The sequence below is a fragment of the Alosa alosa genome, chromosome 21 (genome assembly GCF_017589495.1).
Source record: "Alosa alosa isolate M-15738 ecotype Scorff River chromosome 21, AALO_Geno_1.1, whole genome shotgun sequence".
Classification (NCBI taxonomy): Eukaryota; Metazoa; Chordata; class Actinopteri; order Clupeiformes; family Clupeidae; genus Alosa; species Alosa alosa.
The window spans coordinates 28,384,221-28,398,905 of NC_063209.1; the positions used below are offsets into that span (position 1 = coordinate 28,384,221).

Below are 14,685 nucleotides of genomic sequence, written 5' to 3' on the forward strand. Positions count from 1 at the left end.
ACTCTAACTGTAAATAAGTGTAGCCTATTTGTCTTTAGTCCATCTGACATGGAGAATGTTTTTTACGATCTTTTGATTGACTGAAAAACATATGCTTATTTTGGACTTACCTCAAAATATTTCAAATATTTATTTTGTAGAGTTGAAAACATGTTCCCTTCACTGTTGCATGAAGTGCTCATTTGAGAGGGTCAATCACAATGTCCAGAAAGTTGTAATATGCTACCCCCTAGTGGCCACGTGGAGAAGAATGCAGAACAAGAACAAGTCATTTTATTCTATTCTAGGCTAGGCCTATTCTATTCTAAATACTCTCAGTGGCGTTGGGAATATTCTGAAGTTTTAAATTAGCTATAAAAAGTCGTTAACTTTAATGATTTGCATGCCGGATCTGATTCACATTCAGTTTGCCCTTGTATTACCAGAATCACGAAGTAGCCTATGGAATGGAATGTCCATTGTAGTAGGCCTAGGCCTACTGTTTATGGCATGTTACTGTGTTCTGTAACTTTTAATCTCACAGAGAATTATCTATAAATAAATAAATATACATTTCTGAATTATCTTCATATCTAAAGCAAATGTTGTCAAATACATGATTAACATTGTAATGCAATTTGACTTTAAATATTTTACTGGTAATTAACTGCAAAATTCCGAGGGACTCTTATCTTCTTATTGTGGTCCCAGACAGAGCACCAGCTTCAGTTTTAAGCACAAACGCCTTGTGTGTCTACGGTCCGATCAGTGGTTGCTGCAGGCCCGGAAGTAGGTCCCGCTCTGTTCCGTTCATGCGTGGTGAAGTGCAGACTCGCAGGCCTTGAGACGTGGCCGCTTCTGGAAAAGCCTCTAGCGAAATCCAGCAAACAGAGTTTCTTGAGTCGTCTGCGGCCGGGGCGCCCAAAACAGAAGTGCGTCTGACGCAGGGAGCTGGATGGCAGGGACAGACCGGAGCCGTCTCCGCAGGAAACTCAGCCGGGTAAACAACGCACTTGCGCCTCTTCATTGTTTTCCTTTCTCTCTGCTGAACGTTTAAACATTATATATATGTTCGTGATTTAGCAACCTCATAACACGATTTGAAGTTTTGTTTTAGTCTTGTGCCGGTTAAAGCAGCTGCGTTGTAGCCGATATCAAGTCCTCTAAAGCAGACAGCTTACAGTCATCATTATTCCAGAAATGCTGCAGCCTGTGGTTATTCGTATGCGCATCAGTCTGTTTTGATTTTGACATTAAGACACAGAACAGATACAACGTGGCAGCTATCTATCGTCATTGTATCCACTGCAGTTCCTAGTCTGCCCCCGGGATATAATTGTTTACACAGTTCGTTGAATATCACTGTTTTGCAACGTGTAGGCTACAACGTTAGAAGGTTCTGTTTGTGACTTTAAAACGTAATTTTATTTTAACAGTGTAAAGAAATGCTGCGCACCTAAGTTGCATTGTGTCTACACTTCACCTCGTTAGTAGCCTAGTTTGATGATTTCACCCCTCCTGCACGTCTGCCCATCGCGCTTACAGCGTGTTTGATAAGGTCACGGTGTAAACTTTAAACTTTCATTAAAGTCATACATAACAGACGCCCACGGCCAAGGACCTGATTCAGCATGCTAGCCTATTCCAAAAATGTGTCACTGCCATGGCCGGAGGCTCCATTTCACAAACGGTGTTGTTGACTGCAGCCCGAGCCAAGTCGGACATAACCACGTCCGTTTCAGTAACGTACACACCACATCAGCGCCTGGTGTCGTCCGGCGGCCACCGGGTCAGGTTACAGCCGAGCGAGCCGTCCGGCAGAGGCCCTGATGTTGAATCACACAGTTGTGGAGTATGCAGATCCAGAAGCCACACTAGTTGCTGCTACAGGGATTGGCTTCTGTATGGTACTTTGACTGTCCACATACTGGCAATCTACTCTTCATAATCAAAGGAAAAACCCGCAAGCCTGAACTGAGTGTTGCACATGATAATTCGTACGAATTTTTTAGAGTTTGGTAATAAAAACCCCACATTGACAGATGTTTTGTAGCGATAGGGCTGCATTTGACAACTACCAAAAGCCTGATGTATTACTTTAAGTCTAAATGCATGGACAAGATTACTCTGTCGTCAATTGTTAAATGTTGATGTTCCAATTAGGATGGCCATTTCCATAACACCAAAAAGGAGGACACTTTGCGGCATTAATGAGGCAAGAATAATTACATAGGACTCTGGTGTACTCCCAACTACAATATAGTTTTGTCCATGATAACGATGGTATCATGATGCAGTGATTCTGAAATACTCTGGTCATTGCAAGACTATTTGATCTACGACATATCTTGATGTATATGTAACAGAAAAGGAAAACATATTCCTGGAAAGGCTAAACGTGTTTGTTCAAAGTATGACCAGATGATCCTGCTTTGCAAATGCACAGTGCCACAAAGCATAACATTTTTGGACATAAAATGTGAAAATCTAGCTCACATAAAAATAAAACAAACAAATGAATGAATGCAAAAATACATTTCAGTTCTTAACAAGCATACACAACTTGTTTCATGTAAACAACAAAAGAGAGTGTGAAGAAAGCACCATGCAACTGGTTAACATTCAACTGCACAAACAGTCAAGTATTTCTAAAGTGCTTTAGTCTTTAGTTTGGGGACTTGTCTGCAGTGTCTTCGTCTGTGTGTGTGCAGCAGTCCACCTGTATTTTTAATTGATGTAAGTTCCTTTCCTCAGTATCCTGTTCTTCAATTTAGCCTCAGACAACTCCACCTTCACCCTCTGCAGCAGCTCAGGAGACAACACCTCTAGGGTGAGCTCTTCCAGGTTGAAGCGGAGCTTTGCTACGTTATCAAGTGGTTTCAGTTTCTCTCGCGCAGACGTGCACGTACGCATGCATTGAATGAACGCTTATACCACTACCACTTAATTTTATGTCTATATTTGATGACACCAAAATTAGCATGTATTTCCTCCCGATTGCAAAAACGTATTAGCCTAGAAATCTAGACACACCCTAGCGGCGGCAAATTAATTTGCTCAGCCTGTACGCCTAGTATCAAACCATAGGGATTTCTATTGGCTGGCGCTGCGTGGACCTCATCCAATCACAGCTCTATTTTGTTAGAGAGTCTTAAAGGCGGGCTTAACAGGATAATGACAGTCCCGCGACGGTGAACAACAAGGAAGGTGGCTATGGCGAACGAAGAGCGGTTGTTTGAATCGGCGTTGGCGTCAACTTTGGAGGAGTTGGACTTGTGCTTTTCTTTGAAAGTTGAGCAACACAATGCACTTAAGTCATTCCTTTCAAGAAGGATGTATTTGCCGTTTTGCCGACCCGGATATGGATATGGTCGAAGCTGGCCTATTGCATGCCTAGGCAGTTTGAAAGACAATTCTCTGCCCGCCCCTTGGATTAAGCGAGGTGAATGGTTCGATGCCAGACTATACATTTCAATGATATAGTATGGCCCGCCAGGCTGAAAACGTATGTTATCAGTCCGCGGTTCCTTGATAAATTGCGCAGCAAATTATCAGATGACTGACAGAAGCACCAGGCATAACTTGGCTCCACGGACCAGCAGTCTCCTCATCCATAGTTTGAGAAATGCTATGCTGCATCCCAGCAAAGATTCTAGAGCGGGGCTCTTTAGGCCCAGTGCAACTCCAAAAAGGACGACAAATGAGCGTCCAGTTTGAGGCTGCGCCGGACACCGGGCTGGGTGTTTAAAATCCGGGACGTTTTCCCCACCCTAGGTCCAACGTGCAATGATTTGCACTAGTATAACGGATGCCAGCTAGCATAGCAATGATTTGCACTAGTGTAACGGATGCCAGCTAGCATAGCAATGATTTGCACTGGTGTAACGGATGCCAGCTAGCATAGCAATGATTTGCACTGGTGTAACGGATGCCAGCTAGCATAGCAATGATTTGCACTAGTGTAACGGATGCCAGCTAGCATAGCTGTGCGTGTGGAACATTAGTAAACCTCACTCCCTGACGCCTCAAGAGCAGTACTGGCAGTAAAGCTAGCAGCCCGGCCTTTTAGCTCGACTTCCGATCCCAGGTGCTGCTGTTCGCGGGTTCGAGTCCAGGCATGAACCGTGCAGGTTCAACACAACGCAGGTTACACTAGCCTATGGGGTATGCCATAATTTGTACATGTGAAGGAGGAGCTTCTGCCAGTGCTTCTCTTCTGATGGGCTCCTAGGTCAAATGAGGGCAACATGACCGGCCTGCTATATTGGCAGAAATGACTTGGGTTAGATCATCATCACCTTGGCAGCATATGCGCTGATGGACACGTCTACCAGCATAGCAAAGGAGGTCTCAGTTTAGATCTTAGTAATACTAGGCTGCTACCACAGGATGAGAGCATGTCTGTCATGAGTTTTAACTGGGCATCTCTCTCTCTCTCTCTCTCTCTCTCTCTCTCATATCTATCTACCCTCTCCTCCCCCCTCTCTCCTCCCCTTCTCTCTTCTCCTCCCCCCTCTCTCCTCCTCTCATCCCCCTCTCTCTTCTCCTCCCCCCTCTCTCCTCCTCCTCTCCTCCTCTCCTCTTATCCTCTCCTCTTCTCCTCTCCTCTCCTCCTCAGTGCACTGCATGTATGTCCAGAGTGCGTTGCGGTCAGCGTTGCGGTCAGTGTTGCGGATGAGCCCGGCGGCCCCCCTGCGTCCGGTGTGTGCTGCTGCCGCCTCGCTGCTCGTGGGCGCCGCCCTGCTGGCCGTGGCCTGCATGGGCTCCTCGGGGGGCCGCCAGATGGCCCAGACGGCGGTTGCCCAGGCGACGGTGGCGGCGGCGGGGCCCGGGCCCTGGTGTGCGGAGGAGCTGCTGGGCTTCAGGCCGCTGGCCGAGATGCTGTCCGGGGACGGGGCCGATGTGTGGATCTGCTCGCTGGCCGGAGCCGTCGCCGTCGGACTCAGCGGCATCTTCCCGCTCCTCGTCATCCCCATCGAGGCTGGAGCAGCGCTCAAGACCGAGGGTAGGACAGCTGTGTGTGTGTGTGTGTGTGTGTGTGTATATATACATGTTTACTGGGCAGAGCTGAGAGACATTGTGAGTGTTATTTCTTAAGAGGATTGTGCAATCACTGTGTTTGTATGTGTAGGGGGCAGGTGACTGTGTGGAAGGGTGTGTGGAGGGTGGAATCTGTTTGTGTATATCTATGTAGAGTTGGTTCCTGTTGAGTAGTAATGTGTGTGTTTATTAGACATGTCATTGTAGAAGTAGTAGTGGTTTGTGAACATGTTGTGTGCTGCTAACTGAGCTAAACCTTCACATGCTGCTGCTATATATGCCTTTTGTTCTATCTCCCGTAAACTAACACTGAAAGGTTTAACTCACTAAAGCTAACTGTAGACTAACACTGAAAGCTTTAACTCCCTAAAGCTAACCGTAAACTAACACTGAAAGCTTTAACTCCCTAAAGCTAACCGAAAACTTCACAAAAAGGGCAACCCTCACTAAAGCTAACCATAAACTAAAGCAGAAAGCATCCCTCACTAAAACTAAAGCTAACCATAAACTAAAGCAGAAAGCATCCCTCACTAAAGCTAATGGTAAACTGAAGCAGAAAGTATCCCTCACTAAAGTTGCCGGCTTCTCTCAGTCTGCCTCTCTTCCTCAAGGTCCAGATCCAGTCATAGTCATCTGTGCCTATTTCTAGGTTTAGGTGTGTGTGTGTGTGTATGATTCTAGAAGTTTCTCTCCAGCTGTAGTTTCCCCTCTGGGGTGCCTGACACACCACAGCAGCCAAACTCCAGCAGTGGTGTCCATGGAAACACAACCCCGTCCAAGTAAACGCTGTAACGTTGACGGAAACTCTGAACTCAGATAATGACTGGCTGCCTCACTAAGAAAAGAATGTGGGCAGAATGTGGGATTCCGTGTGTGTGTGTGTGTGTGTGTGGTGTGTGTGTGTGTGTGTGTGTGTGTTGTGGGAAGTACCTGGCCTAAAATTAACCCACAGCGCACAGAATGATTTTCCAGTCGGGGAGTTGGCCAGCTTTCAACTGCTACCTAATGTGGAGGTCCACTTCTTTAACTAATGCTAAATGTCTAACACACACACACACACACATTCTCTCTCTATCGCTCTCTCTCTTTCAAGAGTCATCATGGAGATGGTCTAGTTGTATGTGTTGAACATCAATTTGGTCTTTGGTCTCTGCATGGAGAATGACAGGTCTGACTGTATTAGGAACTGGTGTTATGAACACAACTGAATGAGGAACTCAGTCAACACAGTCAACTTGTGTGTCTGTGTGTGTGTGCACGTGTTTGTGTGGAAATGTTCAGTCACATATTAGTCCTTGTCTGGACAACCAGTAAGCCTCTGTGTGTGTGTGTCATATATTACAAAGCTTTCATCATGCCCCATCTATTATCTATAGCTGTACTCTTTAATCTTGAGGTGGTGTGTGTGTGTGGGTGTGTGTGGGTGTGTGTGGCTTCTGCTGCCCTCCCATCAATCACTGTCTGATGTGGTGGGATCTCTGTGTGCTGTCATAATAACTTGTGTTGGTGATCTGGATTTGGGGAAAACTGCTCGTCATATTAAAGCAGGTGTGGAGATCTGTCTTACGGTTGGGCCACTTCTTTTGATTGGAGCAGGTGTGGAGATCTGACGTACGGTTGGGCCACTTCTTTTGATTGGAGCAGGTGTGGAGATCTGACGGACGGTTGGGCCACTTCTTTTGATTGGAGCAGGTGTGGAGATCTGACGTACGGTTGGGCCACTTCTTTTGATTGGAGCAGGTGTGGAGATCTGGCGACTGGTTGGGCCACTTCTTTTGATTGGAGCAGGTGTGGAGATCTGACGTACGGTTGGGCCACTTCTTTTGATTGGAGCAGGTGTGGAGATCTGACGTACGGTTGGGCCACTTCTTTTGATTGGAGCAGGTGTGGAGATCTGACGTACGGTTGGGCCACTTCTTTTGATTTGTGGAGTGGTCAGCGTCTGGATAAAAACTTTGACATTCTGAAGACTAGTTTTTTGGACTAGTTCTGTAGAGTAGTTCTATAGACTACACTAGTTCTGTAGACTAGTTCTGAAAAGTAGTTCTGTGGATTGCAGTAGTTCAGTAGACTAGTTCAGTAGACTAGTTCAGTAGACTAGTTTAGTAGACTAGTTCAGTACACTAGTTTAGAGGACTAGTTCAGTACACTAATTCAGTAGACTAGTTCAGTAGGCTAGTTCTGTTGACTACACTAGTTCAGTAGACTAGTTTAGTACACTAGTTCAGTACACTAGTACAGTACACTAACTGGTTCAGTACACTACACTAGTTCAGTAGACTAGTTCTGTTGACTAGTTCTGCAGACTACACTAGTTCAGTAGACTAGTGGTCGAGTAAGAATACTCAACAGAGTTTGTTCAGATTAACCCCTCACCTGCTGAGCAGTCCACATGTAAAGTTGGGCGCTACAAATGTCTATCAAATGCGTCTGTACGTAGCTCATAACGGCTTCGGTGTGTCGTCATCGTCTTGCTGCCCTCCCTCTGTTCTGTGATTGGTTCCTTCGTTGAGGTGAAAACGAAGTCCATGGAATCCAGGCTGCCTAGCAGCGTGAATTAAATTGCGCGCGTAAGGCAGCATGGGAAAACCCAGGCTAGCAGGCAGGTTCCCTGATTCTGCTGGTGTCCTGGGAAGGAGCTTATGGCAGGTCATTCCACCATACATAACTGTGGCATTATGGCAGGTTATCCCACCATACACAACTGTGGCATTATGGCAGGTAATTCCACCATACACAACTTCTGCAGCTGTTGTTTTATTGGATGACATCCACCCTAAAACCACAGCCCTTCTGGATAGATGCTGGGGCAGCTGTGCCATTTTTAGCTGCATTACCAAAGGCAACTATTTTGAAAAAAAGGGACTTAAGCCTGCTACCTCACTGTCTGTGTGTGTGTGTGTGTGTGTGTGTGTGTGTGTGTGTGTGTGTGTGTGTGTGTGTGTGTGTGTGTGTGTGTGTGTGTGTGTGTGTGTGTGTGTGTGTGTGTGTGTGTGTGTGTGCAGCCACATCCCAGCAGCTTTCTTCCCCATGATGTGTTAAAGTGTACACACACACACACACATATATATATATATATGTTTGTGTGGTCCCTCATGCAGGGGCATGTCCTGCGACGTGTTGTCTTTTGGGTAAGGCCCAGGCAGAGTGCTCCAGCTGCCACCAGCAAACGTGCGTGCGTGTGCCCCTCACACCAACCTGAGAGCCAGCCAGACAGGCCTCACTCACTTTGTGCAGATAGGCCCAGAAGATAGAACACTTACAGAGGACAAGTATTGTGTGTGTGTGTGATCTAATTTCAACTAGGGCTCTGATAATTAGACGTTCGGATATACTCCAGTGTGTGTGTGTACTCCAGAGTGTGTATGTGTGTTCTCCAGAGTGTGTGTGTGTGTGTGTGGATGGCTGTTCCGTGGTTGAAAAGTAGGTCATGCAGTAGGACGCTGGACATTGTGACATTGTATTAATGCACAAGGGTGTGTCTCTCCCTTTCTGACACACACACACACACACACACACACATACATACACACACACACACACCCTTGAGACCTCAAGGGAGATATTCATGCCTTTGTGTGTGTGGTGTCGGGAGGAAATGGCTGAGCAGGACTCCTGTCTTTCAGATCTGTTTGCGTGTGTGTGTGTGTGTGCGTGCGCGTGTGTGTGCATGCGCGTGAGCGCGTGTGTGTGTGTTTGTGTGTGTGTGTGTGTGTGCGTTTGTGCGTGCGTGCGTGTGTGTGTGTGCGTGCACTGTGGAGTGAAAGAGACTCTTAGAGAGTCTAAAAGGTTTTTCATTTCATTCACAAAGGCCCTCTCAGTTGGAACATGAGCGTCTGTCTGAATAGGCTTTGCACATGCTGGAAACCTGTGTGTGTGTGTGTGTGTGTGTGTGCGCGCGTGCGCGTGCGTGTGCGCACGCATTTCCTATTCCATTTACCAACTCTCTCACTCTCTCTCTTCCTGATGAAGAATATATTAAACAGGTAAAGTGTTGTGAAGAGTTAGCAATGCGCGTAAGTCTGTGTCTTGGGGAATGTTTTGTCAAATCAAAAGGAAAACAGAGACAGAGAGGATGCCCTTCTTCCTTCTGAACTGACCTGGTCTTATACTATGGACCATCCACCGCAACACACCCCACCTTCACCCTGCCTGCACCTATACCACACCTTTACCACACCCACACCACACCACACCCCACCTACACCACACCCCACCTACACCCCACCTACACCACATCACACCCCACCCCACCTACACCACATCACACCTACACCACACCCTACCCCACCCCACCTACACCACACCCCACCCCCACCTACACCACATCACACCCCACCTGCAACCTGCCTGCACTCCACCCCACCTACACCACATCACACCTGCACCCTGCCTGCACCCCACCACACCTACACCACACCTTCACCACCTTCACCCCACCTTCACCCCACCTACACCCCACCTGCACCCCACCTACACCACATCACACCCCACCTGCACCACATCACACCCCACCTGCACCACATCACACCCCACCTTCACCCCACCTACACCACACCTTCACCACACCTACACCACATCACACCCCACCTACACCACATCCCACCTGCACCCCACCTGCACCACACCACACCCCACCTGCACCACACCACACCCCACCTTCACCCCACCTACACCCCACCTGCACCCCACCTACACCACATCACACCCCACCTGCACCACATCACACCCCACCTACACCACACCTTCACCACACCTACACCACATCACACCCCACCTACACCACATCACACCCCACCTGCACCACATCACACCCCACCTACACCACACCTACACCCCACCTACACCCCACCTACACCCCACCTGCACCACATCACACCCCACCTTCACCCCACCTACACCACACCTTCACCACACCTACACCACATCACACCCCACCTACACCACACCACATCACACCCCACCTGCACCACATCACACCCCACCTGCACCCTGCCTGCACTCCACCCCACCTTCACCCCACCTACACCACACCTTCACCACATCACACCCCACCTGCACCACATCACACCCCACCTGCACCCTGCCTGCACTCCACCCCACCTACACCACACCTTCACCACATCACACCCCACCCCTTCACCCCACCTACACCACACCTTCACCACATCACACCCCACCTGCACCACATCACACCTCACCTGCACCCTGCCTGCACTCCACCCCACCTACACCACACCTTCACCACATCACACCCCACCTTCACCCCACCTACTCCACACCTTCACCACATCACACCCCACCTTCACCCCACCTACACCACACCTTCACCACATCACACCCCACCCACACCCCACCTTCACCCCACCTTCACCCCACCCACACCCCACCTACACCCCACCTACACCACACCTACACCACACCTTCACCACACCATAATAATAATAATAAGCTTTATTTGTATAGCACCTTTCATACACAGAATGCAGCTCAAAGTGCTTTACATTTGAAGCATGTAACACAATAATCAGTCAGTCATTATCAATCACTTTTCTTCATTGCTAGGGGCCGTTTATGATCCACTCAGCAACTTATCAAAAATATAGAAAATGACGCCATAAGACTGGTCAGCCTTTAACCCTCTTACTCCCCCACAAGCACGCCATATGGCAACTGTGGCAAGGAAAAACTCCCATATTCCAGGAAGAAACCTTGAGCAGAACCTGACTTAATAGGGGGAGCCCATCTGTTTCTATTGGCTAAGCCCCCAATAGTAGCAGATGTAGAATAATCTGAAAATGTAGTCTACAGGATAAGATGAGTTAACTAAAAGCTTTCCTGTACAGGTATGTTTTCAGATCTTTTAAAAAATATTTACTGAACTCAAATGCCTGCTTGATGTACAGAGGCAGGGTGTTCCATAGTTTGGGGGCATAATGGATAAACGCAGCTTCTCCACTTTGTTTGTGGAGCACTTTGGGTACCATTAAAAGATTAGAATTGATGATCTAAGTTTCCTTTGTGGTTGATAAGATATTAAAAGCTCAGAGATATATGAAGGTGCTATGCCATTCAGAGCTTTGTAGGTAATTAACATAACCTTTAAAAATCAATTCTATAGGAAATAGGGAGCCAGTGCAGTTCAGCCAACACAGGGTGATGTGTTCTCTTCTTAGTCTTAGTTAAAAGTTTAGCAGCCAATTTCTTTTAGATGTTTTTGGGAAGACCAGTGAAAAGTGCATTGCAGTAGTCTAACCTGCTAGTGATAAAAGGCGTGAATGAGTTTTTCTGCATCTTGTTGAGTTAAAAGGGCCGACTTTGGCAATGTTTCTCAAGTGGAAATAGGCTGTCTGAGTAACTTTACTAAATTGGGGCTTAAAACTTAACTCTGCATCTAAGATGACACCGAGGCTTGTTACTTTTGGTTTGACCTGGGGCCAAGTTCCCCAGATTACTAAGAACAATATCTCGCTTTAGTTTTGGTCCAACCAAAAGTACCTCTGTTTTGTCATCATTTAGTTTCAAAAATGTTTTGCTCATCCACTGATTAATGGAGGTTAGGCATGCAGTGAGGGAGCAAAGGTCATCTGGGTTAGTTGGCTCCACAGAAATATACAATTGGGTATCATTCATGAAGCTGTGGAAGTTTACATTATGCTGACTTATGACGCTTCCCAATGGAAGCATATATAGAAAATAGCAGGGGACCAAGGCAGCTCCCTGGGCCACACCAAAAGGCAAGTCATGTTTTTCAGATACATGATCTCCTAGACTGATATAAAAATCTCTGCCAGTAATGTTGGTTTGAAACCAGTTTAGAGCATTATCAGAGAGACCCACCCACTTCGCAAGGCGGTGAATTAGGATGCTATGATCAATGGTGTCAAATGCCGCACTCAAATCCAGAAGAATAAGGGTTGAGACTTTGGGTGAGTCACACCCCACCTACACCACACCTTCACCACATCACACCCCACCTGCACCCCACCTACACCACACCTGCACCCCACCTTCATCACACCTGCACCCCACCTTCATCACACCTGCACCCCACCTTCATCACACCTACGCTGGGGCCTGTGTACCTGGTATGGTCGATACAACGGTCACACTCTGGTCCTCACTGTTCTGTGTGTGTGTGTATATATGTCCTGTGTGTAGCTGGCAGTCAGAAGCTGAAGAGACTCTTGAGCTTTGCCATTGGTGGTCTCCTTGGTGATGTGTTCCTGCACCTTCTTCCTGAAGCCTGGGCCCAAACCTGTACTCCAGGTTAGTCTTTCTTTCTTTCTTTCTTTCTTTCTCTCTTTTTTCTTTCTCTAAGTTTATCGTACACCTCCAGGAGGACTGTCACACCCCTCTTCTCACTCTCTCCCGGTCTCTGCCTGTAGAGGGCGCTCATGAGCAGCACTACCGTAGTCAGGGCCTGTGGGTTCTGCTGGGGCTGCTGTCCTTCCTGCTGCTAGAGAAGATGTTTCCAGATGAGGACACCCCCAACGAAACAGCCACAGTCACGGTAACACAGATGTGCACGCACGCACGCACGCACACACACACAAACACACATGTGAGTGCTGTTTTCTGTAAGCCATACCTGTCAACATTTAGCTTTCCAAAAACGGGAGATTTTTTTTTTCGGGAGGTCAGTGTTTAGTGTTTATGCCGGATCTGTGTTTGCATATTTAACACGCTTCATACACGTGTTTCAACACTGCATTTCGGTCGTTGCTTTTACCTTTTATTATGCCAGTTATGTATCCACCAGCTGCCTGCCTGCAGCCTACTTCTAAAACCCCAAAAGCTGCTTGCTGTCAGATTTGGTTCCGAGGGCACAAGTTCAGTGTATCAACAACACTCAATAACAGTTTACAGGGCTCTCAAGTTTTGACGTTTGCAAGGAGTGAGACTGGCATTGGCACAGTGCTACGCCCCCTCCCCCTGATAAGTACATGAAAGTCCTACGTCTGCTTGAACTACTGAATGGCGCCACCCTCTCCCCGATCAACAGACCCACCTCCCATGTCCCATCGGACCCAGCTTCATGAGAGCACAAATTCCATTATTTCAAACACACTGTTTTATTTATTCTAGAACCCTATAGTTAATAATAAATAATAATAACATAAATTCTAATAATAATTTCACCCAAATGGGGCCCTTTGAACAGCAGTGGCTCATTCTGCTCTCAACAAACAGAAAACAACCAAATGAGAAAAAGCACATTTAGCCCCAAATGGTCTCTTTGAACAGTGGTGGTTCTTGTCCGTGTGTGTGTGTTTATGAGTGATGTTGTGTGTTGTAAGTGTGATACTGGGGGCTCCCATTTAAAAGCACTGTGGTTCAATGTCAGCAATTTTCAGTCATGAGGCCATCCTTAAAAAAATATTCTTGTTTGCAGTAACAGCCAAAAAAAAAAAAAAAAAAAATGGGTCGGTAGGTAGGTCAATATTTTTTTTTCTAAGATTCAAAGTAAAAAAAGTACAATTTGGTCTTTTTTGGTCATGGTGATTTACGTAGGTATGAATTACTGCAAACCTCAATCTGATGCAGGTTATGTAGACCAGCCTTTCTCAAACTTCTTTGACCTGAGGCCCAGTCATGGCAGACTTTGGGGGTCATAGGGCCCATCTACACATACCCAACCCACTCCCTCCAAATCAAATTGTCATTATCATTATCACAATCATTATTATGCCTATATTGTTATACATGCATTTTCACTTAAATGTTTTGTGACATGCACATCAGAGGACTGCTTTACTAATGTAAGATATAATTAGTTTCATTGTTTTTAGATGAGTTGCATGATGCTTGCATAAGAACAGAAATACCTCAAAACAGCAACAATTATATGGGTGCTATTGTTTTGGGATGTTTCCCCCATGCAAGCATCATACATTGGTAGGAAATGGAGAAAAAACATGTTTTTAATGAAGTTTAATTTGAATGCCTGAATGTAAGGATTCAGGAAACACAATACCAGCTTTTGGCGAGCAGATAGGCGTAAATCACTGATCTGTTGATCTTTAACAGATAGAAAGAAGGCTACAATAGCTTTTGGCCATGTTATATTCAAATTTGACTATACAATACTCAGTGCTATACAGTGTATTATACAGTCTCCGCTATGGAAGTTCCAAAAATCAACGTTGTTTTAAGTGTTGTTAAACAATTAAATAGCATTCAACAGGTTGAAGCGGAGCTTTGATACCAACGTTATCGATTAGTTTCAGTTTCTCGCGCAAACGCCTGCATTGAATGAACGCTCATACCACCACTTTATTGTATGGCTCCATGTTTAATGACATCGATAGCAGAAACGTTTGTTTTCTTTTTTTTTTTTTTGTCGGTCCGCGGTATCTTGATCAACTGCGCAGCAAATTATCAGACGAAGCACCGGGCCTAATTTCACTCCCACGACTCCGCGGACCAGCAGTCTCCACGTTGCGGACCCACATCACAACAAAACTATTTCTGATTGGTTGAGAAATCCTATTTTGATTTGGATTGGCCGATAGGTTAGTAATTGAACAGCAGTTTCTGGTTTGAATGATTGCACAGACAAAGCAACGTTGTGTGACACGCTTTGTAAAATATAGCCCTTAGAATTTTTGTGCGGGCAAGTTAATAATTTCTTTGAGTGAGAAATGCCACGTGGCGTGAGCGTGA

General features: G+C 46.4%; 1 protein-coding gene across 1 annotated transcript in view; it reads left to right on the forward strand.

The window, feature by feature from the left end:
- Positions 1-707: 707 nt before the first annotated feature.
- Positions 708-14,685, forward strand: part of slc39a13 (solute carrier family 39 member 13) — a gene marked incomplete in the record, with an annotated part of 25,140 nt that continues 11,162 nt past the window's right edge. Inside the window, 4 exon segments of the mRNA XM_048230785.1 lie at positions 708-979; positions 4,598-4,984; positions 12,181-12,288; positions 12,408-12,532. Of these exon segments, the coding sequence (XP_048086742.1) occupies positions 4,606-4,984; positions 12,181-12,288; positions 12,408-12,532 (612 nt within the window).